This window comes from Danio rerio, chromosome 10, assembly GCF_049306965.1.
Source record: "Danio rerio strain Tuebingen ecotype United States chromosome 10, GRCz12tu, whole genome shotgun sequence".
Taxonomy (NCBI): domain Eukaryota; kingdom Metazoa; phylum Chordata; class Actinopteri; order Cypriniformes; family Danionidae; genus Danio; species Danio rerio.
Window position 1 is genome coordinate 6,743,083 of NC_133185.1, and position 27,119 is coordinate 6,770,201.

General features: G+C 37.6%; 1 protein-coding gene across 5 annotated transcripts in view; it reads left to right on the forward strand.

Moving 5' to 3' along the window:
- tln1 (talin 1) overlaps positions 1 to 27,119 on the forward strand; it is a 207,001-nt gene that overhangs the window by 142,091 nt on the left and 37,791 nt on the right. For all 5 annotated transcript variants that reach the window (XR_012385895.1, XR_012385896.1, XM_005155499.6 and 2 more), the window contains 13 exon segments: positions 133 to 276; positions 2,880 to 3,041; positions 3,125 to 3,265; positions 5,490 to 5,671; positions 6,687 to 6,819; positions 8,682 to 8,783; positions 10,730 to 10,900; positions 13,315 to 13,563; positions 14,192 to 14,311; positions 16,163 to 16,309; positions 16,391 to 16,557; positions 21,633 to 21,816; positions 24,271 to 24,396. Coding sequence is in view for 3 of the 5 variants with exons in the window: in XM_005155499.6 (XP_005155556.2) it covers positions 133 to 276; positions 2,880 to 3,041; positions 3,125 to 3,265; positions 5,490 to 5,671; positions 6,687 to 6,819; positions 8,682 to 8,783; positions 10,730 to 10,900; positions 13,315 to 13,563; positions 14,192 to 14,311; positions 16,163 to 16,309; positions 16,391 to 16,557; positions 21,633 to 21,816; positions 24,271 to 24,396 (2,028 nt within the window). In the remaining 2 variants the exon portion in view is untranslated.

Here is a 27,119-nt window from a genome sequence, read left to right on the forward strand (position 1 = left end):
TTCTGTAGTGATTCATTTTATTTGTGTGGTTTGTGTGTGTGTGTGTGTCTGTGTGGATGGGGGGAGGAGGGTGATGTACCAATAATGTGAACTTGATTGTGTTTGTTTGGTTGTGTCTTGTGTTTCTCACAGGGGGCGTATCTGGTTGGTGTGTCAGACCCGAACAGCCATGCTGGCCAGAAGGGTCTTGTGGACCCCTCACAATTTGCCAGAGCCAAACAGTCCATCCAGATGGCCTGTCAGAACCTGGTGGATCCAGCCTGCACCCAGTCCCAGGTAATACCACAATAGTCTCTTTTAGCCCTGGGGCTTGCTCTTCGTACTTCGCTTAAAGAGCCCCTATGATACATTAAAAAGGTCATATTTTGGTTTTAAGGGTCTCTTACAACATGCCGATATGCATGCATGGTAAAAAACACTTTCATCGTCTTATAATATGTATTTATTTTTACCTAATTATCCCTGCGACTCCCATATGATTCGTTCAGTGATTAATTTGTTCCCAAACCCCTCCTTAAGCCTGGTTTATACTTCTGCGTCAAGTGACCGGCGTAACTCACGGCGCATGCAATGCGCGTGGCTGTGCATTTATACTTCTGCGCGCTGTCTCTGTTGGTCTTCATTAACACTTCCGAAACGCTAGTTGGCAATGAGGTGTTAATGCTCCTCTGTGTCGAGTTTTCTTCGCTGTTGTTTTGCTTTTCCTGAACACTTCCTGGATGTACAAGTGACTCAAACTCGCTCATTTTGAGGCAGGAACCGGCGGACGTGCAACAACTTTAACTATGAGGTAAACACAAAACAAAACTTTCCATCCGGAGCTCCTTCACGGGACTCCACACTTGTAAACAATCGCTCGCGCCATTCACGCGGCTCTCGGTCCTGCTCAGACTCGTCAGCGCTACCAAGCCGACCAATCACAGAGCTTGCGCTACGCGTTGTTGCGACGTGTAGTTACATTTTTTGAGAGGTGCACGTCAGTGACGCCGACGGCCACGGCGAAGGGCTATGCGTCAGCACCGTAGCATACGCCGGCGTTTGCTGCAGAAGTATAAATCAGCCTTTAGCGCGAAGCTACACTGTGCCGATTAGACCGATAACAGTCTGTTGCAATTCGTCGACAGCGTTCAGCGCGAGGCAGAGTGAAATGCTCACCACGGCTTATCAACAATATTGAAGTAATCAGAGTGCAGAGTGTATGTGTGAGCATACCTGGTAACACTCCAGTTTTTCCCGGGAGTCTCCCGTATTTCAGACCCATTTCCAGCCACCCTCCCGTTTAGTGTTTTAAGTGCCCGAAACACGTTTCATAGTAGTTATTAACATCGTAGTACACAGTTTCCGGTTCTCACCTGTGTTATCAGGGCCGGTGCCTCCATAGAGGCGACCTAGGCGGTTGCCTTGGGCGGCAGGATGGTGAGGGCGGCGTCCGCGAACCATCCGGACGTCACTTTCATCTGCGAACCGGTCCATTTCTTTTTCACTTTCGCGGTTGAGGGCGGCGTGATCAACGTTCGCCTAGAACGCCAGTTCAGCTTGCTCCGGCCGGAGTGTTATTCAGACACCTCAAACCTAGCCCCCCCGGTCTCCTGGATTTCAGGGACAGATGTTGGCAGGTATGTGTGTGCAGTTAAACACCAGCATATTGCTCTATTCTTAACCATGATGACACACATTCAGTATTAATCCACACAGTGGCAAAAGCGGAACTATTTTGAAGCTTGATTGCTGCAAGCGTGTAAGAACAGCTGACGATGGCCATAGCAAAGACATACAGCAGTGGAACACGAGCTCACAAACGCATTTAAATCCGTAATCAAAACAGCACACGTTTTCAACGTGGCATTAGACACGATATGAGAATATAAAGAGTTAAACGCAGTTACAAGTAACAGAACACAATTAAATACATAATTTGCAAGATAAAGAAAACAAGAAGGCAACCATTTTAATCACACACACTTACTCTTGTGAAATGGAGGAAGAAACTGCTCCATGATCCACTGATCCATGTACTGACATAGTCCCTTACATCAGTAGTCTTTTCGGTCCCACTTTATATTAAGTGTCCCTAACTACTATGTACTTACATCAAAAAAATAAATACAATGTACTTACTGTGTTTATAATGTATTTGTGAACACTTGTGGTGATTTTGAGTTGGGATAGACGTTGGGTTACGGACAGGTTTGGTGGTATGGGTGGGTTAAGGTGTAAGGGATGGTCAACAGTGTATTTACAAATGTAGTTACAAAAGTTAATTACAGATGTAATTAAATACATGTATTTAATCAAGCATAAGTACAAAGTAAATACAAGCACTCGAACTGCACAAGGCTGGGTCGATAATGCTGAGGTATTTTTGCAAAAATAAACCTTAACCACTGACTTTTCACAGTTTCATCTTTGGGAGAAAATAACACTAACTTTCCCCTCACACTTCCAATAATATCCAGCTGAGCACAGCGTCTACACATGACTTGATTTAACCGGCGTCTGCTACAGTATGTGTCTAGGCTCTTTTTCTTTGCTACTGTTTGTGGGCGGGGCTGCAGTTTTCAATTTTCCCGTATTTGCACGCGCAACAACTGGGTGGGACTAACGTTTTGTATCAACATCATGCTGAAACGACTAAAGACTCGTTATCAAGATGATTCATTTGAAGCATTATGAGTCGACTCTTTTATAAATGAATCAAAAGTTTTAAACACTGTGCACTTTCAGATTTAAGCCTTAGCTGGATATTTCACTTCACTCAGTTCTCAGTTCATTCTCAAAAACCCATTACAGGGGCTCTTTAAATCCAATCTATATTAGTCACTTCAAATAACTTCATAGTGAGTCATAGTCATGTTTCATTCACCTGCATATTTTCCTAGGTTCTCTCTGCTGCCACCATCGTTGCCAAACACACTTCGGCCTTGTGCAATGCCTGCCGGCTCGCCTCCTCCAAGACATCCAACCCAGTTGCTAAGAGACAGTTCGTCCAGAGTGCCAAAGAGGTGGCCAACAGCACAGCCAACCTCGTCAAGTCCATCAAGGCAAGTTTGGAGAATATCAGTCAGTGTTTATGTGCTAGTGTTATTGCGGTGATCATAACTCTGTGTTTGTGTGATCATGTCAGGCTCTCGACGGGGCCTTTAACCAGGAAAACAGACAGAAGTGTAAGGAAGCCACTGGGCCACTCATTGAGGCTGTGGATAACCTGACTGCCTTCGCTTCAAACCCAGAGTTCGCAAGTGTACCCGCTCAGATCAGCCCAGAGGTGTGTTAAATCACTGTTATATCACAGTAATCTTATTTATTTTATTGCTTGTCCAAAAGTTTAGGGACAGTAAGCGTTATGTAATTCCTTCTTTTATTCAGAAAGGATGTATTTAATTCATATAAGAGTGATTTCAGAAGGATCACACAACAAAGCTTATTTATTCAGTCTTCATGTGCTATTTACAGGGCTGGACTTAACTAATAAGCAAGGTAATAAGTCACTTAGGGCTCGGGAGAATTACAGTAATTACTAAGGATGTAACAGTATCAGAATTTCACAGTACGATAATACCTCGGTATGAATGGCACGGTACGGTATTTATTGAATAATTTAAAAAACAACAAAAGGAAAAAGGCAAAACAAAACTAATGAGACTCGAAAAAAGTGCCAAAAGTGTTTATTTACCTTAGCACTGAACATATCAATGACATTAGCCATCTATCTGTAAGTTTCGAAACAGGAACTTCAATTTTACAATTTTAATAACAAAAAACTATTAAACCATATAAAAAAAATAAAGTTTCAATTTAGTATTGTTGAAAACTCATCACATTCAACATTTAATCACTCACTTACTTATATACATATAACTATAATCTGGTAAAAGCTGGGATCTCTGGACATGTTCCCTGCAACAGAAAAAAAAACCTCTTATTTGGGACTGAGTTTTCTGGGACAGAGAGATATGATTTAGCCAAGGTTGACAGCAGTGGGTAACGTTACGCATTGTCTTTCCACCACTTGAGAGGACAAGCCATGAGTTAGATAGAGGTCTCTTTGCGGTACAAGTCAACGTTTGCATCAATCTAACAAGAGTGCTGTGTTCTGCAGTCCCCATGACTGTTTTTAGTCGTATTCCTTGACTTATATTTCACCACAGTCTGGCAGTGCCTGCATGCAGTTTTTTTTTTGTCTGTCACCTTTTCTCCTTTTTCGTATCTTTTTAGAAAGAAACTGAAATGCTTCCACACATCTGATTTAAAGCCCGCTTTAGGTTCGATCATTTCCAGCTCTTTTTCTTCCCCGCTACTAGCAACATACTCCATTTCCGCATTACTGGATCTGTAGTGACAACAGACCGCAAAGGATGATGGCCACGCCTAGGCTGATGGGAATTGTAGTTCCCGCTACCTCCCGTTCGCTTCATTCGCCTGAGCAAACTTTTCTCAGAAATATAGTTTTATTGAGTCATGCGCCTACGGTAATATTGAAAAAAATGACTATTGCGGTATGATGGTATTTACAATATTGTTACATCCCTAGTAATTACAAATTACTGATCACAAATTACAGATCACAAATGACCCTTTTTATAATGTAATAAGTAGTGTACCATTACCATTTCATTTCAAATACTGATTACATCTGATTACTTTTTGATTACTTTTGTTTGTAATGGACATTTTCAACCAAATAATTTTTAAGAGTTTATAATAAGCAGGTGTGACCTTACAGTAGTAAGCCTAGGGGTAATAACATTTTCCAGAATACACCAGCCACAATGCCAGCATAGCTGTACCTGGAAGTAAGGAGATCCACAAATTAGTATTTTATTTGTCATTATTACAAATTTTTACAAAAAACAACCACATTTTAATATATTCATAACACCATTTGTGTTTTACCGTCATGCTTTAAAAAAACAAACCCTAAAATAAAGACCACTAAATTTTGCCATCCATAATCCCTAATAATAACTCCTGTACATCAGTCCCACAACATTGTGACACTCGATGACACTCGAATACCCTGTCAGAAAGTCTAGTGACTGGGAATGAGCTTTTTGCAGAGTTTGCTATAATGTTAATGTTGTTTTTAGTGTGTTTACATAGATGAATATGGCCACTGTGTAAATGCTCAGTACAGTTACGATCTTATTGCCACATTAGATCATCATGATAACATAATATATGCTGTTAGTGATTTCCTGAAGATAAATACCAAAACATAACTGGAATAACTACAGCAGTCGCGATCGTCTGATCTCATATGAAGGTAGAGATCATGATGACATATGTTGACGTGTGCAGGTGCTGTAGTGCTGTCCCATTTCTTATAGGTAAATTTTGAAGCCCTTTCCCTTCACACTCTGTTTCAAGGGGAAGGGGAAGGGTTATAAAAATAGAATTGGGTTTGGGCCTTAAACTTACATGATTCAGAAGAGAAATAGGTCTTCCTGTTGGAACTGTCTTAAAAGTTGTGTTGTTGACTTTGATTGCAGGGTCTGGCTGCGATGGAGCCGATCACAGCAGCCGCTAAGGCAATGTTGGAAAGCTCGACAGGACTGATCCAGACGGCTCGCTCGCTCGCAGTCAACCCGAAAGATCCACCCAAGTGGTCTGTGCTTGCTGGACACTCCAGAACAGTGTCCGACTCCATCAAGAAACTCATCACTAACATGAGGTACTCACAGAAATGTATATCCTTTATTCTTTGTCTAAGGGCGTACTCACACTACAGTTGAACCAGGCCAAAGCATGATTGTTCCCCCTCCCGTCTCCCCCGATGGCCCGCACTCACATTACATTCAGGTCTGGGCATTCTTACGTCATCGATGATGTGCTGTTCAGTAGAGAAGCGCTCTCGCTCAGCACAGTGGAGATTTCTTTAGTTATATTGTTTTACTGGTTTGGGATGTAGTGACACACAGTCAAAGGTTTAGCTGAACAGATTAGCCACTTTTGACACTCATAAACAATCATGAAGTCCTAATGCTGCAGGAATTAGGAGGTTTGCTGAAGGTGATGGTTGAACTTGGGCTCAGGCAGGCTTTGCACTCACACACAAGCGTACCGCGCTAAAGCCCAAATGAACTGTGCTCAGGCCCACCTCTTCCAACCGGGCCAGGGCCAGCCAAGTGAACCGTGCCTGAGCTCGATTCAGAGCACACACACTTCTCAAACGATCTGAGAAACGGGCCTGGGCATGGTTCGGATAGCATAGTGTGAGTAGGCTCTAAATATAAGCCTCTAAGTCTGCCACGTCACTTATTATGCCCATTTTACAAAATCTAAAATAATTCTCTGATGTCTCTAGAGTGTGTATGTGAAGTTTCAGCTCAAAATACCTCACAAATGTTTACTTATAACTCTTTGAAGCTGCCCTTTGTAGGCTTTAATCCAAATTGTGCTGTTTTGGTGACTGTCGCTTTAAATTCAAATGAGATTGTGTCATCCATGTGTCAGCATAGTGGCATTTCTCTGTGAAAAACTGAAAATGAAGTGTCAGAAGAATGCAGTCTATGGAGACTAGTGTTTATTTGTGCGTCCTAAAACTTCACATTTATTTTGCCTCTTAGTTACACATTAAAACTCGAATGGTGGACGGCTGCTTCTCATTCAGGGCCGTTTATGCATGTTGTTAGTGAAATGATTAGTTTTATGTGTGGTGTTTAATACCCTCTTGTAAATGTTTTCAGGGAAAAGGCTCCGGGTCAGAGGGAGTGTGATGATGCCATTGAGGTTCTTAGTAACTGCATTCGTGAAGTGGACAAGGCCTCGCTGGCAGCCATCAGTCAGCAGCTCACACCTAGAGACGACATTTCCCATGAGGTGAAGATTTACTTGCAGCTGCCACAGAATAATAAATAAATGCATTTTTTTTAGGTCAAATTTATGACTGTTCATGGTTTCAGCTGACAGTGAATGCGGTAGTCAGACACCCTAATTTTTTTTTGCGATACATTTGCAATAAAAATGACTAATTTGATGTTGCTAATTTCCAAAAAATTGCAGAAAATGTTGTGATTAAAAGTATGTTTATAAATATAAATAATGTAAAGATATTTATGTATGATATTTTATTTATTAGGTACCATATTATGTAGCCTACTATGTTAGATGTGCAATCTCTATGACGCAAATCATAAAAATAAAGCTTCTCTATTTTGGTCTCTTGTCAAGACTAGATCTAAAACAGTAGGGATTAAGCCAGCGATGTCCAAACTTAGTCCTGGAGGGCCGGTGTCCTGCATATTATAGTTCCAAACCCAATTAAACATGCCTAAACCAGCTTATCTAGCTCTTTCTAGGTGTACTAGAAACTTCCAGGGAGGCGTGTTGAAGGAAGTTGGAGCTAAACTATCCAGGACACTGGCCCTCCAGGACCGAGTTTGGACATCCCTGGATTAAGCCAAAGGAAGCTTGCAAAACTCTTATTTTTACCCACAGTCTTACTTTCTCCTTCTCAGATTTCACTCTTCACTGGGAAGCGTTTTCTCTTGTTAACTGCAAGGAAAGAATTAAGCAAAGACATTTAGCGATTTGATGCACCACATAATACCAGCCATACATCTAAAGCACAAATAATGTGCTTCAATTCGGTCTCATTCAGCAGCCGTCATCCTTGAATCGACCTCCATGCTTTCCTTGCTTTCAGTCTGTTTCATTGCTCCATTTGTTAGGTGTTTGCTCCCATTTTTTTTTGCAGTCTAAAGCAGGTCAAATGCACAAAATGCCCAATTTGCACCGTTATTCACTCGATTTGCCCCACAGGATGTGACTTTACATTCAAATCACTTGCATATGACACTTCATCCGTGTCTGCTTACTTCAAAAGTCCCAATCCATGTAATGTTGGGATTGTGAGAGCAGGTGGGACGTCATTTTTCTTGAGACACTTAAATACATCATGTGCACTGCGTATGCAACGTCTATAAGTCACCTAAATCAATTACTGTAATTGCAAACTAAAATAAATATAATTTCATTATATGGTTTAGAATGAGATGTTTTATGACAATATTTTTATTTTTAATTTTAATTTTTGTTGTTTTTTCACTGGACTGCGATCTCGAAAAACTAGCGTGTCTGAGTAACAGAGAGCGTTTAATAGGCACCAGTTACGCATTACTTTCACAGTTACATAACTCCCAAAGTGATTGTGAGTATATATAAAATGCAAATAAAATGTTTTTGTAAATCTGTTTTGACCAAAACTGCAGTTTCCCATTCAAAATAAAAGTGCAGTTTCTCTCTAAAAATAAAAGCTTAACGGCAGTTTTCCCGACAAAATATTATTATTATTATTAATATCATTATTGTTGTTGTTACTATTAATATTAATTATTATTATTATGATTTGACTTTCTAAAAGGATGGGGTAAGTATTATGTTGACTGCAAAAAAAAAAAAAAATCTCTATTTCAGTTTGAACATTGAAAAAAGATTGGAGCTCTTAACTATGAATTCGCATAGTGCACCAGATTGATGCTTTATCTTTTCGTCTTTAAATGATGTTTCTCCAGCTCCCGTAGAGGAAACAATGTTCTCCCCATCTGCTGGCAGACACCAACAGTCGTAACAAACTAGAGCTGAATATCTAAAGCTGAGGGCACAGATTTCACGCAGACCTGCTAATGATCGTTGTCATTGTTATTAATGCAATAAAGTGTTATTGTTGTTTTGTGTTGTAGGCTCTGCACGAGCAGATGGCGGCGTCTGTGCATGAAATCAGTAACCTGATTGAACCAGTGGCCATCGCAGCCCGTGCTGATGCCTCTCAGCTGGGACACAAGGTCTGAACTCTTGATCATTTTTAAAAGTGTCTCATTGGTATAAAAGTTTAGGGTTGCAAAAAGGTGGAAAATTTACAGAAAATTTCCATGGGAATTTTGGAAAAATTCTAAGTTGGAAACTTTACTGGAATTTATGGAAATTTGTTTAAATTACTTGAAGTTTTGAGGAATTTATATAAACTGTATATACAAGCTTAACGATATACATTTTGTTTATAAGCTGACATGCACACAAACTAATATACAGTTGAGTTTAGAATTATTAGCCCCTTTTTTGACTTTTTTTTACTTTTTTAAATATTTCCCAATATATGTTGAACAGAGCAAGGAAATTTTCACAGTATGTCTGATAATATTTTTTCTTCAGGACAAAGTCTTATTTGTTTTATTTTGGCTAGAATAAAAGCAGTTCATAATTTTTAAAAGCAATTTTAAGGTCAATATTATTAGCCCCTTTAAGCTATTTTTTTTTTCGATAGTCTACAGAACAAATCATTGTTATACAATAGCTTGCCTAATTACCCTAACCTGCCTAGTTAACCTAGTTAAGCCTTTATATGTCACTGTAAGCTGTATAGAAGTGTCTTAAAAAATATCTAGTCAAATATTATTTATCGTCATCATGGCAAAGATAAAATAAATCAGTTATTAGAGATGAGTTATTAAAGCTATTATGTTTAGAAATGGGTTGAAAAAATCTTCTCTTCCTTAAACAGAAATTGGGGGAAAAATAAACAGGGGGGCAAATAATTCAGGGGGGCTAATAATTCTGACTAAAACTGTATATTAAAATGACAATTTTGACAGATTTAATTATAAGTGGAACTTTAATTCTTTCACTACCTGACATCAACTTTTATGTCAATATCAACTTGACTTCTAGTTGATCATTAGGAATAGTGGGAGAAGGTACATTTTTCTGATGAATCCTCTGTTGAACTGCATCCCAATCATCACAAATATTGCAGAAGACCTATTGGAACCCGCATGGAGCCAAGATTCTCTGAGAGATCAGTCAAGTTTGGTGAAGAAAAAAAATCATGGTTTGGGGTTACATTCAGTATGGGGTGTGCGAGAGATTTACAGAGTGGATGGCAACATCAACAGCCTGAGGTATCAAGACATTTGCGCTGCCCGTTACATTACAAACCACAGAAGAGGATAAATTCTTCAGCAGGATAACGCTTATTCTCATACTTCAGCCCCCACACCCAAGTTCCGGAAAGCAAAGAAGGTCAAGGTGGTCCAGGATTTGCCAGCCTAGTCACCAGAAATAAACATGATTGAGCTTGTAAGATGAAGGAGGAGGCATTGAAAATAAATGTCAAGAATCTTGATAAACTCTGGGAGTCCTGCAAGAACGCTTTCTTTGCCATTTCAGATGACTTCATTAATAAGTTATTTGAGTCATTGCAGAAATGTATGGATGCAGTTGTCCAAACTCATCAGAGTCATACACAATATTAATTCAAAGTCAGACCTTACTGTCCTAATTAAATAATTAAAAGTCAAGGCATGATCATATTTTATTGTGGTAAAATAAGCATTATTTAGAGGCTTTTGCCTTTCAAATAAGCCACTTCTGATACCAAACGATCAACTAGAAGTTATTATTTGTTGTTCCTAAAACTGGAATGGGTGACAGGACTTTTGTCAGGAAGTGTATGTGTGTTTTTTTTCTGTCACATTAATGTTTGCTCAGTCAGTGTATTTGTTTATACAATAGTAAATTTTGGGGCACAATAGCTTACAGCACAAGTGATGTGTACATGTGATTTGAGGAAAATGAGGGGTAAATAATTGATTAAACCTGGTTCTGCAGACCAGATTTTTTAATTAATTTAATATATTCCCATTTATTTCCATGGAAAGTTTCCAGTCTTAAATTCCCAGTATTTTTCTACCCTTTAAAAGATTCAAGCTCACTGTGAGTGTTACCCTCACAGGTGTCTCAGATGGTCAGTTACTTTGAGCCGCTCATCATGGCTGCCATCGGCACAGCGTCTAAGATCCTGAACAGCCAGCAGCAGATGAACGTGCTGGACCAAACCAAGACTCTGGCTGAGTCTGCGCTACAGATGCTCTATACGGCCAAAGAGACTGGAGGAAACCACAAGGTAAGAGACAGCAGCTACTGATGATGGTCTGTCTACCCTGCTGCCTGTTCAACTGTTGATACACTTAAGTCATACTAGATGGTTGAACTCGCATGATCATAGTTAAGGGTGGGAAAATTAAGGCTTCCCAGACTCCAGGTATATTTAATATACAGGGTGGGCCATTTATATGGATACACCTTAATAAAATGGGAATGGCTGGTGATATTAACGTCCTGTTTGTGGCACATTAGCATGTGTGAGGGGGCAAACTTTTCAAGATGGGTGGTTACCCTGGTGGCCATTTTGAAGTCAGCCATCTTGGATCCAACTTTTGTTTTTTCAATAGGAAGAGGGTCATTTGACTCATCAAACTTATTGGCAATTTCACAAGAAAAACGATGGTGTGCTTGGTTTTAATGTAACTTTACTCTTTCATGAGTTCTTTACAAGTTTCTGAATATTTATAAAATGTGTTCAATGTGCTGCCCATTGTGTTGGATTGTCAATGCAACACTCTTCTTCCACTCTTCACACACTGATAGCAACACTGCAGGAGAAATGCCACCTAAGGCTTCCAGTATCTGTAGTTTCAGGTGCCGCACATCTTGTATCTTCACACCATAGATAACAAAGTCAGTGGGGCCATTCTTCATCAGTTGAAACCTCAAGGCCACTGGATATTTGAAACTGCTGATGTTTCATGATCTTCTTTGATCATCTGAATGACGACGAGTCAGCTTCTTCAAACCTGTGACAGAGCCATCTGCTGCTCTGGTAGTGATAATGTGGCTTTGGAAAAATTTGTACAATTTTTATAACTGTAACAAGTAACGATGCAGCACTTAACAAATCTATCAGAGTAAAAGTATTAAACTCATCGAAAATATGTACTGAAGTAAAAGTGGAAGAAAAGAAAAAACAAAACAAAAAGCGCTCTAGGGTAAGTTCAAATGTATGGTCGGTGCTCTTTGGGTAAGGGATTCATCAAATCTGCAACAAGAATCAGTCCAAGGCACTCGAGTAAAGTGAAAAAATTAAAAAGCCTTTATTCACATGGCTAGATCTCTAAAAACCAACGCGTTTCGGCAGAAGTCTGCCTTCATCAGGGTAACAGTGATCAGGTGCGTCTAGAGTCTCTTTTGAGTACTCTGGTCACATGACTCATTTAAACATCTCTAATGGCACTCAAATAATTTAACAAGCAAACTCTACTACCATCATAAATTCGGCATAGATACACAAACACCCACTTGCATATGTGGGAAAAGAGAGAGAGAGAGAGAGAAGAAAAAAGAATATATATATATATATATATATATATATATATATATATATATATATATATATATACATACATACATACATACACACATACATATATATACATACATATATATATATATATACACATACATACATACATACATACATACACATACATATATACAATATATACATATACACATACATGAAAAATACATACATACATATAAACACATACATCAATGTATAATGACGATCTGTAAAGCATCTATAGAAAAACTCATTTAAGTGGGTGTTTGTGTATCTATGCCGAATTTATGATGGTAGTAGAGTTTGCTTGTTAAATTATTTGAGAGCCATTTGAGATGTTAAATGAGTCATGTGACCAGAGTACTCAAAAGAGACTCTAGACGCACCTGATCACTGTTACCCTGATGAAGGCAGACTTCTGCCGAAACGCGTTGGTTTTTAGAGATCTAGCCATGTGAATAAAGGCTTTTTAATTTTTTCACTTTACTCGAGTGCCTTGGACTGATTCTTGTTGCAGATTGGAAGAAAAGAAACTCCAGTAGAGAACAGATACAGCCTTTTAGTACTTAGTTCTACTTCGTTACTATACATCTCTGCAAATAATATATCTGTATGTCTCTTTGTCCTTAAAACCTTTCATTTCTAAATTTTTGATTTTGGCAGGATTTCAGGCCCACTTTATATTGTGAGCTTAACTGTATTTACATCAAACTCTTAATACAGTGTACTTACTGTGATCATAATCTATTGCAGAAGATTTCTGGTGCTCTTGAGGGGGAATATAGAAAGTCTTTGTGACAGGTTTAGTGGAACATGTGGCTTTAAGGGTGGGTTAAGGTGTAAGGGATGGTCAACAGTGTAATTATAAATGTTCTTACAGAAATTAATTACAGATGTAAACAATGCAGGTATTTAACCAATCATAAGTACAATGTAAATACATGTATTTACACTCTGAGTACATTGTAACAAATGACTAATTTCCATGTACTGTAAGTACATATTACTTTAGGCCACTTGTTATAAAGTTGGACTGGATTTCTTAATCTACTGTGGCATCAAATTGTTTTGTTTATTGTTTTTTTTTTATTGTGTCTGCTCGCGATCTGCCCTAATATAGTGTCGATGTGTATGTTCAGGCGGCGCACACACAAGAGGCTCTGGAGGAGTCTGTTCAGATGATGAAGGAGGCGGTGGACGATCTGGGTTCGACTCTGGCAGAAGTGGCCAGCGCTGCAGGAGCAGTGGGAGGAATGGTCAACTCCATCACTCAGTCCATTAACAAGATGGAGGACGGACCTGCCTTCGAGCCTGAAGGAACGTTTGTGGATTATCAGACCACCATGGTGAAGACAGCCAAAGCTATCGCTGTCACCGTTCAGGAGATGGTAAAACCTAGCCCTGCATACTCACTGTAACTGTACACATAACTTAAATAGTAAGACAACTTGCAGCACTGCTTTTTAGAGCTGAATCAAGTCACCTACAGTACTTGGGTTAAAAGTTGAGTCACTTTGAAAGGCTGTGCAGCAAGTTTCCTTACATTTTTAAGTTGAGTCAAATTATTTATTTTTAATAACGCTGTTAATGAACTTTCAGTCATTTGATGCTGTACTTAACTAATATTGTTGGCTGAAAGACAAAGAAATCCTCATGACTTGACACTAGAAAAAGATTACCAAACAACACAGCACAATGTTCCATAGCACAAACATCTGCATACTCTTACTCATGGCATCAGTAGAAAAGAAGCAGCAGACATTTGCACAGTAAAAATCTATCAGAGAGTATTGTGTGCATATTCTAGTATCATATACGTGAATAAATTGGATTATTCTTCGTTTGCATTTACAGATGCTTGTTTTGAGCTCTTGTACTGTTTAAAATGTAGATGTTTCTCACTTAAGTTTTATCTGTCTTGATATTGCGGTTCAGAGTAATTCAGCGAAGGAAGGATTCTGTAGTGTTTATAGACAAGAAGACTGATGATGTGTTTTTAAAATACTTTGTTACTAGGTTACCAAATCCAACACCAACCCTGATGAGCTGGGCGGTTTGGCCAATCAGCTGACCACAGAGTTCGGTGACCTCGCATCAGAGGCCAAATGTGCAGCCATGACTGCTGAAAACGATGAGGTATTTGGTCATACTATTTTCCCTTCGGTTTAGATTTCAGTGTTGCACCAGATTGAAAATCACATGGGTTGTTCATGTGAAGTTGGATTTTCACTGTCACAAATGAATATTTGTATAAAATATTCATTAAAACTAGTAAAATTCGTATTGTTATCATTTAAGATGCAGCAAATGGTTAAACATTTCTTTGGTTGCATTTTTACAAGGCAGATTTTGGTCAAGTTTGATTTTGTGATCAGATCAATAATTTAACTAGAGCACTCTTATTCGTATCACCATCAGTGTCTTTTTTTTTTTTTGATAGAAATGTTGCCGGAGCTGAAGATATCTAAAGAACTCTTTGGAGTCTATTGCATTAAAATCTATTAAATGTCCTTTATCCATAATTGAAGAATAAGTTGTTATCCCTTTCCTAGCCCATTTTTTAAAACGCATATCTAAAGTATTTGGTTTAAAGTCTGAGTCATATGAAGCCCACTTCAAAACCTTCATAGAGTCTGTTAGATTATAAACCTTAATGAGCTCAGACAAATTTTTTAAGGTTACCTTGATCCATTGATTATTTTCCTTTATTGAGGTTTGATCCACAATGATTGTTTGAATAGGAAACTCGTCACACCAACCAATCTCTATGTCCTTATCTAGTCTATATCCATCTCAGTTTTGCTGCCCAGAAATAGTTTTGCAAGTATGGATGGGCCACCCCTCCTTCTTCTTTACTCAATTGCAGGGTTTTAATTTTTACCCTTGGTTTCTTGCCCTGCCATATAAATCTGGAGATCAGTTTATCTCAACCTGAAAATTGTTTTTTAGCTAGGGGAGCAGGTAAAGACCATAATAAAGCAGTCTTAGAAATATGTTTTGTTTGATTGAGTCTATTCTAGATTTCATGTTGAAAAACAGTAGAAGATTCAATCTTTATTTATTTATTTATTTATTTATTTATTTATTTTATTAACAAGAAACAGCATGTACAGTTTTCTAATACAATTCAATCACTTTACATTTCTTAACAAGAATGAAGTAAGTGAGAAAAAAAGAATGTAAAGGAGAAGAGAAGAGAAAGAAATACAAAAAACAGAGGAGAGGGTACATAATTATCAAATTACATACAAATATATTATGCACATTTTCCAATTTTAGTTATAAACAAGAGTTATTAATGCACTTTTTCAACAGGAAATGCATGTATACAAACATTTAATGTAAAAATGTTAAAGGAGGAGCATATATTAGTTGTTCTTGCACCATAAAGAGAGGTTTGCTCTTGAAAAACTTGGATTTATGTATGTGAAATTTACAAAATAATAAAATTTAAAATAAAAGTTTATAATCAAACCAGCATCTTTTAATTAGCGATCCTTAACATAAAAACCCAAAATCGCATGTTTATAAGATAAGGAAAAGGATTTTAAAATACTATGAGCAATAAAAGCTTCAACATTAATCAAAAAAAGTCGAGTATATTGGTAAGACCAAAATAAATGTGAATTAGTTTCATTAAAGCTTTCACAAAAACTAACTCAATATCAATTTTGAATTTTTGTAGACATAATGTTGTGGGATAAACTCTATGAAGTAATTTAAGTAGAAGATTCCATCTTGCGATGTCTAATTTTATTGTCTTATTAATGGGACCATAATTAAGCATTTCTAAATTAGTCATATCCTTGGGGATGTTTATTCCTGAATATTTAATACATTTATCATTTACGTAATACATTTAATTATCATTTTAATCATCGTTGCACTGTGAGATGCTTCAAATCAGTTGTAGAGTTTGCATGAAAGTCAATTTTTTACCAGATCAAGGCTGAACATGCTCATTCTTCTCAACGGTTTGTTCTTCAGATCGGTTCACATATCAAGAAGCAGGTGACTGAGTTGGGCTACACCTGCACTGGTCTGGTCAGTAAAGCAGGAGCGCTACAGTGCAGTCCAAACGACTCCTACACTAAGAAGGAGCTCATTGACAGTGCCAGGAAAGTCTCTGAGAAGGTTTGCAGTGTTCTTCTCGTATTCCACATATGATTGCCATTTCAGACTTGGTCAGACTACTAATATCATTATATGTCTCAGGTCTCTCATGTGCTGGCAGCTCTTCAGGCAGGCAATCGTGGCACTCAGGCCTGCATTACTGCCGCGAGCGCTGTCTCTGGCATCATTGCTGATTTAGACACCACCATCATGTTTGCCACCGCGGGCACTCTCAACCGAGAGAACGCAGAGACATTTGCAGACCACAGGTACTACATGTGTCCTTACAGAAAAAACACACACGCACATATTTCAGTGGACGTTAGTTAAATCAAACATTTTCCATTAAATTAGAATATTGTATGAGCAGTTGTGTATACCTCAGATTTAAAAAAGATGTGTTGGGGAAAGTTACTTTTGAAAGTAATGCATTACAATATTGAGTTACTGCCCCCAAAAAGTACAGTTACTTAGATACCTTTTATGGTAATAGATTATGTTACTTTTGAGTTACTTTTGCATTATTGTTACCGGTTGTTACAGTTTTGTTCCTTATAAAAGTTTTAAAATAGAGGAGCTCTGCAATTAACAACGCACTGTATAACTTTTATTTAGCTAAAACACATAAAAAAATAACTTGATTATTATATATTGTCAAGACAAACTTTAAATCCGACTTGAGAAAGGCTGTTGGCAATAGTTTATTTAGTTTTAAACAGTTTGACAGACAGACAGACAGACAGACAGACAGACAGACAGACAAACAAACAGATAGATAGATAGATTGATAGATAGATAGATAGATAGATAGATAGATAGATAGATAGATAGATAGATAGATAGATAGATAGATAGATAGATAGACGGATAGACGGATAGATAGACGGATAGATAGATAGACAGACAGACAGACAGTTAGATAGACAGATAGATAGACCAACAGACAGACAGACCGACAGGCCAACAAACGGACAGACCAGGCGGCAGGCAGGCAGGCAGGCAAGCAAGCAAAGTCTCTTACTATCACCATAGTAAGTCAGTAGCTATGTTTCCATCCACCTATTTTACTATATTTTGCAAATGCGCATAAAAAAAACAGTTGATGGAAACGCCATGATGCGCATAAATTTTGAAAATGCGCATAAAAAACTAACTTGGTAGGATAAACTTTTTATTCGATAAGAAAAGATGCGCAATGGAAACACTTTTACCACACAAACTCCAACATGCGCATTAAAAAAGGTCATGTGATTTTGTTAAAAGAGATCATGTGATGCTTAAAATGTATGTAAATGGATAAAACGTCAGGCTGAGCACATTATAAAACATCTGAAATGTTGTTTTGGTCATTATAAAATGCCTTACCATTTCAATATTAATGTTATTATATTATTAATGACCTCCAGAATCAAGAGCGCCTGTGCTCCGTGTCTGACACCTTCAAACGCCACTGCGCGCTCACTGCTTGTCAGGATTGTCTTCTGAGGCACATTCATTTAAAAAAGATTGACGCAGCTTCTCCTACTGCAGCAAATGCAGTATTTACAGTTGATATTTGGCGCCAGTTAATCAGGAAGTGACGATTTTGTTCGCTTTGACTCGTTGGATGGAAATGATGCTTCATTCGCACAACTTTTCTGTGATAACCCAGGTTTGCGCATAAAGTTTTTTTCACATTTTTGGATGGAAACATAGCTAATGAGAAAGTTTGAGACGCTCTTGCGCCCCAAGGTTACAACTTACACTCAAGTTTAATATCTACTTTTACACAGCCTGACAGCTACTTTAGATGTGGAATATCGCATGTTTCTAAGTATTTCTTGTTTGGAGATGTGATGCATCAAAGTTGCTTGCAATATTAAGTCGATGGGACTTTTTCAAGTTTTCCGGGACACTTTTTGGAAAGCTGAAAGTCGGATCAGTTAAATAAGATAAAGCAACCCGAGTCAGACCAGTCTGAAGGTCTGACCAAAGTTTGCCGGTCATAGTGTTAAAGCCCTAGGAGGAGATACAGTGGGAATTTTTAGTCTCAGAAGAATAATAATAAGTTTAAATAGGACTTCAATAGGTTGGCTTTCTCAATCCATAATGTTAGCTTCTTAGAACTTCCAGACCCTAAAGCTTTGCATGCCTTATTCACAAATTAATGAAAACTTACTCTAAGCTGTACTCTGAACTATAGGACTGTTGAACTATCCCTTTAAGGAACCAAATTTGGCCTTTATGCTTTGGCACTGATTGGCCGGAAAGGTTCTGATCTCTTTTTAGAAAACATAAAGTCAGTGGAGATTTATTGTCACTCCCCTACATCTGTCAACATAAAGTGGAAGGAACTGTCCCGTCCAATAGGACCACAGTGCTACATAAACTAACACAACACTGCAATTTTTATACCTATACATAACTAACATATTGAAGTGCTAATCTAACTATGCACTATGAAAAATTATATGACAAAAAAACATGAAAACTAATGGTGTTATGTTACTTTAATAATAATTAGTAACTTTCTAATTAACTGCTTAATATTAGTTAAAGTTACTACTTCAACTACAAAGTTTAATCTAATATTTTACTCGGTTTGTAACTACAAAAGTTCATTTAATCTTTCAATAAATTTAAAAGTTCATTTAAATAAAAAATCAGCAATAATGTTTTACAGTGTACATTTACTAAAAACAGTTAACTATACAAATAACCCAAGTCAGACTATACAAGTACTTTACATAATTCAGAACAAAGACCAGAATACTGTGATACTGAACTGGACAGATCATGTTTTGTCTTAAAACATTTATCTACATTGTCCTGAAAGTGTGAAGCAGTTTCATGTTGCTTTTGTTAAATGGACAGAAAGTCAGCTGATAACAGGAGAGCTGATACAAAAAAATGCATAAAGGCTAAGGCTCCGTTTACACTAATACATTTTAGTTTTAAAACGCATATGTTTTGCTGCGGTTACGCCATCCGTCCACACTACGCCAGAGTTTTCGATCGTCGAAAACTGCGCTTTTTAAACGCTGAAGAGACCGTTTTCATTTTAAAACGCTGCTACTACTTGCATGTGAGCCATTGAGCAGCTTTTCAGTGTGTTAGACATTTTAAATCAATATATTGTTTTCAGTAAGCATGTAAACAAAATGATTTGCACATAATTTTGAAGCAAAAATTCTAGGCCAGTGGTTCCCAAACTGTGGTGTGTGCACATCCAGGGGTGCGGAGTCTGACCCCCAGGGGTGTGTATGTAATGTTTGTAATGACAGAAAATGTTATCTTTGAATATTTTTATGCATTTATCTTTGGTAAACTTCACATGTCATATTTTTGAAAGAAAATAAATTCACTGAGAGAGAAAAAAAAATCACATTGCAAATTGTAATTTACAACCTATGGATATTTACTCATCTCACGGTTTCACGTCTGTGTTACAATACCGCCTCACTTTCACATTAGATGCCAAGTGATAGTACATTCATTATTTTTTTCCGCTTACTATATTCATCAAAATGGACACCTGGTTAAAAACTGCCACTTTAAAGAAGTCAAGTGACAGTAGGGATGAACCATCTACATCGGCCTCTTTTATGGAGACGTGCAGCGGCCTCAAATATATGGACTCGGAGGATAACGAACGAGGTGAAGAGGCGCAGAAACAGAGAACAGGAACAGAGAAATCCAGCAGAGATGTACTGATGAAGAGAATTAGGCCTACAGTACGCTAGAGAGTGAGGAAAATGTCAAGTAAGAAATGTAAATATAGCGACAGGTACATTGGTTTTGGGTTTGGAAATGCAGAAAATCCAAATCAGCACTGTGTAGTCTGTGGTGGGGTTTTAGCTAATAGCAGTCTTAAGCCTTCATATATGGTGCGGCACTTACAAACAAGACACAGCCACTTACAAGACATGCCTGTAAGTTTTTTCAAGGAAAATTGGAGGAACTGCAGAAGTAGAAGAAAAGAGGCACAAAGGAGCAGTAGCTTTCATCTGAAAAGTTGCACCATCGGTTTCCTGGCTACACTGCAGCATCCACCAGGAAGCTCCAGCGATAGAAAAACAGGCCAGATGAACTTTTATCTGTAGTTAATGACGCTGTGAAAATTGTCAACTTCATAAAAGCTTGTCCATTAAATTCACATATTTTATTATTTTTATTTTAATCACGTACACAGAAAATATGTGTATTTAGATCTTGTAGTTAAAAATGTGAAGTTTAATGAGAGAAAGGGGTGCTTAACAGGTGTCAAATATTAGAAAGAAGAGCACACAGCAAAAAGTCTGGGAACCACTGCTGTAGGCTACAAGATGCAGCTCTTGAAGTCTTGTGACCAAATATTCAGTGTGTTTTATGGGGTTATTTCAGTGACTTCACAATATTTACAAAGACGTTTAACCACGCTTAAACGTTTCTTTCTCAAAAACACAATCACGTACATAATTGTTGCTAACATGTTATTGTTTCCCAGTTTGTGCTGTTTGCTGTGGTATTAGACTTATATGTAAAGTAATTGAAAGAAGCACAAATGTCAGGGAACTTCAGAACTTTTCCAGGCCCTAAAAACACCCTCAAACCTCAGAGGGTTAGTGTCAGGCAAACCGACATCATGTAATCTTTGCATTTTGCTATAACTTCACAATGTTTTTTGTTATTATTATTAATAATGACAAAAAAGTGCACACCAATAGTTGCTCAGCTATCAATCTATTGACACGCCGGTGTGCTCTTACACTATGTCACGAATGTCAAACTCAATTTATGAAAGGCCGCAGTCCTACTTTAACACACTGATGCTGCGGTCAAACTAGAGATTACGTACATCGCTGTGAAAAGGGGCGGGATTAAACAAGATGATTAGACATTAAAAAAGCAAGCGATTGGTCAATGTTTTAAATTTCTTTCCAGAGAGGTCATGTTTTGATCTTTGATTGGTCTCACACAATGATGTGATGCAATTTCGGTCAGAGTTCACCAAGCTTGAACTTTCCAATGCAGTGAATTAACCTGTTGCAGGAATTTCTAGTCTGACACATTCGTGTGCGTATGAATGGAAATCTATGGGGAGAAAAGTGCAGTGTGACCGCAACTTTACCCCTGGGTATCAAACAAGCCTAAAGGACTCAATTAGTTTGAGGCGTGTTTAATTAGGGTTGGCACTAAACTGGGCAGAGCTGTTTCCCTCCAGGAACTAATTTTGACACCTGTGCTCTATGTGATAGCTTTTTAATAAATGTATTTTTATTGACGTCACTTTCCACCTTCACATTTTCCTTTTTTATTTTGACAATACATTTTACCATTAGATTAGCAGGATTGTGATGTTTACATATTTCTTGTGCTTTGGCAGAGAGCACATCTTAAAGACGGCTAAAGTTCTGGTGGAGGACACGAAACTGCTGGTTTCTGGAGCCGGAGCAAGTCAGGAGAAACTGGCTCAGGCTGCACAGTCCTCTGTCAACACCATCACCAAACTGGCCGATGTGGTTAAATTGGGGGCAGCGAGTCTGGGCTCTGAAGACCCCGAGACACAGGTACTACCACACACATCCTGTCCCCTTTACAACTGGAACCTGCTGTCAGTGCATGTGTTTGTGTCTATGTGTGTGTTTCTCTTCTCTTGTATGTGTGTGTCTGTCTGTGTGTGCACCTCTGTGTACTTTTTTTTTTTTTTATATCCCGGTGGGTAGTTTGTCAAAAGTATCGAGTTTGGTATCAATCGCTACTCTAACTTTTGAAACATCCATTTCCCACTAACATTTGAGAGCTATTGAGCTTGTACTGAAACACTGCTGATTGGCAGTTGTGTTCATGTGCTCAATAGCCAATCAGCGGTGTTCAACAGCACTCAAATGTTAACAGGAATTGGACATTTTTAAAAATTCAGTACTGGTACCGAATTCTACTTTTGTCAACACTACCGGTGGGGACTTGAACCTGCATGTACACAGACTCAAGTGGACTTGTCACCTCAATTCTGGTCCCTGCATGTAAACATGTTTATAAATCACACAGAATCAAGTGTTTTAAAAATGTAAAAATGGATATTGTTTCCTGTGAGGGTTGGATCTAGGGGTTGGACATAGAATATATGGTTTGTATTATAGAAACATCATCAAATCTATAAATGTCCCCACCAGGATATATGAACTAGTCTATATGTGTCTCTCTCTCTCTGTCTCTGTCTATGTCTCTCTATCTCTCTTTCTCTGTCTCTATCTGTCTCTCTCTCTCTCTCTCTCTCTGTCTCTCTCTCTCTCTCTTTCTGTCTCTCTCTCTCTCTCGTGTCTGAGTTTGGAGTCCTGTGCCTGGCAACAGCTCTTGGGTTTTTGCTGTTACCATGGCAACAACACTTAATAATTCATGCCGTACTCTCAAAGCTTATTATAAATTGTTGAAGAAAGTGCAGTCATCCAGACAATTACACTTCCACCTGTTTAAGTCAATTAACATGATAAAAACAAGCTTCCAGTCAATGAAATCTCCATTACAGTATATCTCTGTATTTCTTGTATCACTAGTCAGGGTAATGTATTGTTATGCGACTGAATCTTAATTAAGTAGCATTAATATTTACATAACGGTTTTCTGTTGTTACCTAACTCTATACTAACTGTTCTCTTATAATGTGAGCTGGGCCTTAAAATAACTTAATTTACTTAATTAACTAATTATATTTATAGTTAACTAATTATAACTTACAGTAAGTAACTGACTAACCATGGAGATCAACTTAAAGAACCAAATATAAACTCTTTTTTTCACAAAAATAATGTTGATAATACTTTATAATAGCTGCGCACTATGAATCATTTATTAATATTAGCAAAAATAACCAACTTTATCGAATGAAAAATCTTTAAAATGGTATCTTAACATAAAATGACTGCACATCTTAACGATGGCTGAACTGGAGTCAAAATACAACATAAAACTGATAAAACAACAAACAACACTATTATCATTTCTTCATTTTTTTCCATTCGATACAGTTTTATAATTATTTAATTATGATCAAAACTCTACATTGCAGATACTGCGATGTGGCTATTGCAGATTCGCACATATCAATGCTAAAGTCATATATTGTGCAGCCCTAATAGAAGCATTACATTTTGATTAATGGAAACTACAATATAAAGCGACAAACACAAATCCCAGATATTCAATGGCTAGGACAAAAAAAATGTATGTATACACTTTCAGGGCTCTATTTTAACGATCTAGACGCAAAGTCTAAAGCGCATGGCGCAAAAGCATGTTCGAATCCACTTTTGCTATTTTAAGGTCGGAAAAATACAGTCTGTGCCCCAGCGCATGGTCTAACAGGGTCTTTTAATGAGTTATGGGTGTGTTTTGAGCATATTGTGATATTAAACTAATCCGTCTCATCTCCAATTTCCTTTAAGAGCATTTGGTATTTACTTGGCAAGCTTTGTAAGTGGAAAAACTGAACGCTCCACTAGCGAGAAAACAGTTAAACAGGCCATCTGCAGCCCGAGGATAAACAATGAGCCTCCACCATTCACCCTCTTTAATTTTTCTTTACTTTACTTTTACTCTTTACTTTCATGAATAAGGAAACAGTGTTGTACCCACTCTGCTGAAGACATCCAGTAGTCTGCATATTTGATTCATTTATTAAGCGCAAAGATTTGTTTTAAAGCTATTTCTTAGCTTTAAACGAATAAATGAACAATAATAACGAAGTGTGGTTAAAAAGTTATATCCAAACACACATCCTATTCTTATGCCCCATCTGGTCCAAAAGCAGACAAATGAACAAATCTAAACTAGTTTTTATTTAAACAAATATAAATATGCTTATAATAAATACTTCTAATAATAATAACATTATACAAATGCAAATTGTCATGAATAAATAAAAAAAGTATTACTCTGATAAACATCATTTAGGAAATATCTGAAAAAGAAAAAAAATCACAGTAGGGCTTATAATTTTATCAACTGTATTTGTTGTTTGTCAGGTGGTTCTGATCAACGCTGTGAAGGACGTGGCTAAAGCTCTGGGTGACCTGATCAGCGCCACCAAAGCAGCGGCCGGCAAACCTCACGATGACCCCGCCATGCTGCAGCTCAAGAACTCTGCTAAGGTACAAAACATTCTCCAACACACAGCCCTTAGACTGTCTCTGCTCGGGGCTTTCAGTGGTTGAGCTCAATCAAAATGACTGTCCTGATTATTATGGGCTGCCAGACAACACTAGCTGACCTGAAATCATGATTCTGTGACCTACAAACCAAACTGGAAGAACTGATGACGATGATTTACGCTTGGATAAGTGGTTGTTATTGGTAGCTAAAACTAATAAAATAAATATTAGATAAACATTTTTAAAACACATTAATATTGCTTTAACAAATTTAAACACAAAATAAAACAATTCAACACAAATGTAAAAACAAATATTATATATTAATATGGCATGACTAATAACTAATGAAACCACAAGTGCACATAATACAATTATTTAAATAAAAAATAAGAAAAAAGAAAATCTGAAAAGAAAAGATCATTTAAAATGTGAATAAATACTATGATAGTATATACGTATTGCTAACGCAACTGACTTTTTAAAACCGGTAGCTAAAACACACATCATATAATGTTTACAATATGTTCATAATTTTTTTTTAAAGTGATGTAAAACTAAATAACCTTAAGGTTCTTATACACCTGGACGCTTTTCTTTTGCGTTTATCGCCATCGGCTTTTCCAAAAACCCAAACCCAATCGGTTTTCAATAGCGTTGAGCAGAAAACTGTGCAAAATTACTCCCTGACGTCAGATGGTGCTTGATGAACAACAGAAATACCCGTCCATGGGTTGCGCTACACAACTTTAAGCTTCTGACACTCACTTGTAACACAGAAGAAGAAAGTTGACACACTTGTTAAAATCCTTTACATTTGGCTGTTTCTCAATACGTGTTCTTCAGCGATCTTGTGTTTTCGTGTAATGTCATCATCAGCTACCAAAGTTCCGTTACAAAACTTCAAGAACGGAGGATGCGTGAAACTTCCCGCATGTGTTCTTGATTTCGAGGACGCATTGATGCAGACTTAAGCACCAAACTCGCTTTAGAAGTCCCAGAAGTCATTGGAGGTGGGAAGTGCAGCATTTTATATAGATTTAATAATTAAAATTTAGAGAAATAACTCGGAAATAATCCTCAGGGGTTTCCTTAAATGAAATGGTGAAAGTAAACATTATGAAGATCTTTATAAAGGCAGAAATATATTAAGGATGTTTACTTGCTGAAATTTGTATTAAAATCTGTTTTATTTGTATTGTGCAGCGTATATTTGTAAAGTCTTTATGCATAGTATATATTTTGAGAAAGGAAAAAACAATAACTTATTGTATGAATGCTGTAATGTTTACATAACTTTCCTTTAAGCATGCGTGAAGGTCATGTCACCATCAGGAAGAACGCAGCATCTCATTTCTCTCATGTTCTCGCGGTCTCTCGAGACCGGTTTTCACTATAACGCAAATCCATTCTCAGCATTCTTTGAATTGAGAAACAGCCTCTGTTTACTGGTAATTCAAACAAGCAATATACTGTAGATGATGTCTCGTTTATCAAACAGCACTTTTCCTTCTGTACAGCTCCGCGTTCATATGGCATCTGGGCATCTTCTTCAATGTGCACTTGCATTAACAGTTTTGCGCTTGAGCGTCCTCAAGTGCTGTTTACTGTAATTTTAGCAGCTCCTTGCACATAAACAAAAGTGCCAATTCGCTTGGAGAAGGTTTTGACGAAGTGCATCAAAACACAAAAATGAGCATGAAGCCTTTCTTTAAAAATTAAACATTTTTTGCGTTTTGCGCGTTGGTGTAGCTACCAAAGTTCCGTTACAAAACTTCAAGAACGGAGGATGCGTGAAACTTCCCGCATGTGTTCTTGATTTCGAGGACGCATTGATGCAGACTTAAGCACCAAACTCGCTTTAGAAGTCCCAGAAGTCATTGGAGGTGGGAAGTGCAGCATTTTATATAGATTTAATAATTAAAATTTAGAGAAATAACTCGGAAATAATCCTCAGGGGTTTCCTTAAATGAAATGGTGAAAGTAAACATTATGAAGATCTTTATAAAGGCAGAAATATATTAAGGATGTTTACTTGCTGAAATTTGTATTAAAATCTGTTTTATTTGTATTGTGCAGCGTATATTTGTAAAGTCTTTATGCATAGTATATATTTTGAGAAAGGAAAAAACAATAACTTATTGTATGAATGCTGTAATGTTTACATAACTTTCCTTTAAGCATGCGTGAAGGTCATGTCACCATCAGGAAGAACGCAGCATCTCATTTCTCTCATGTTCTCGCGGTCTCTCGAGACCGGTTTTCACTATAACGCAAATCCATTCTCAGCATTCTTTGAATTGAGAAACAGCCTCTGTTTACTGGTAATTCAAACAAGCAATATACTGTAGATGATGTCTCGTTTATCAAACAGCACTTTTCCTTCTGTACAGCTCCGCGTTCATATGGCATCTGGGCATCTTCTTCAATGTGCACTTGCATTAACAGTTTTGCGCTTGAGCGTCCTCAAGTGCTGTTTACTGTAATTTTAGCAGCTCCTTGCACATAAACAAAAGTGCCAATTCGCTTGGAGAAGGTTTTGACGAAGTGCATCAAAACACAAAAATGAGCATGAAGCCTTTCTTTAAAAATTAAACATTTTTTGCGTTTTGCGCGTTGGTGTGCACAATCACATTGACGCCCTTTATTTAATCACAAGGCGTTAAACATTGACGAAAAACGTGAGTAAAAAGCATCCCGGTATGAACCTACCTTTAGAATAT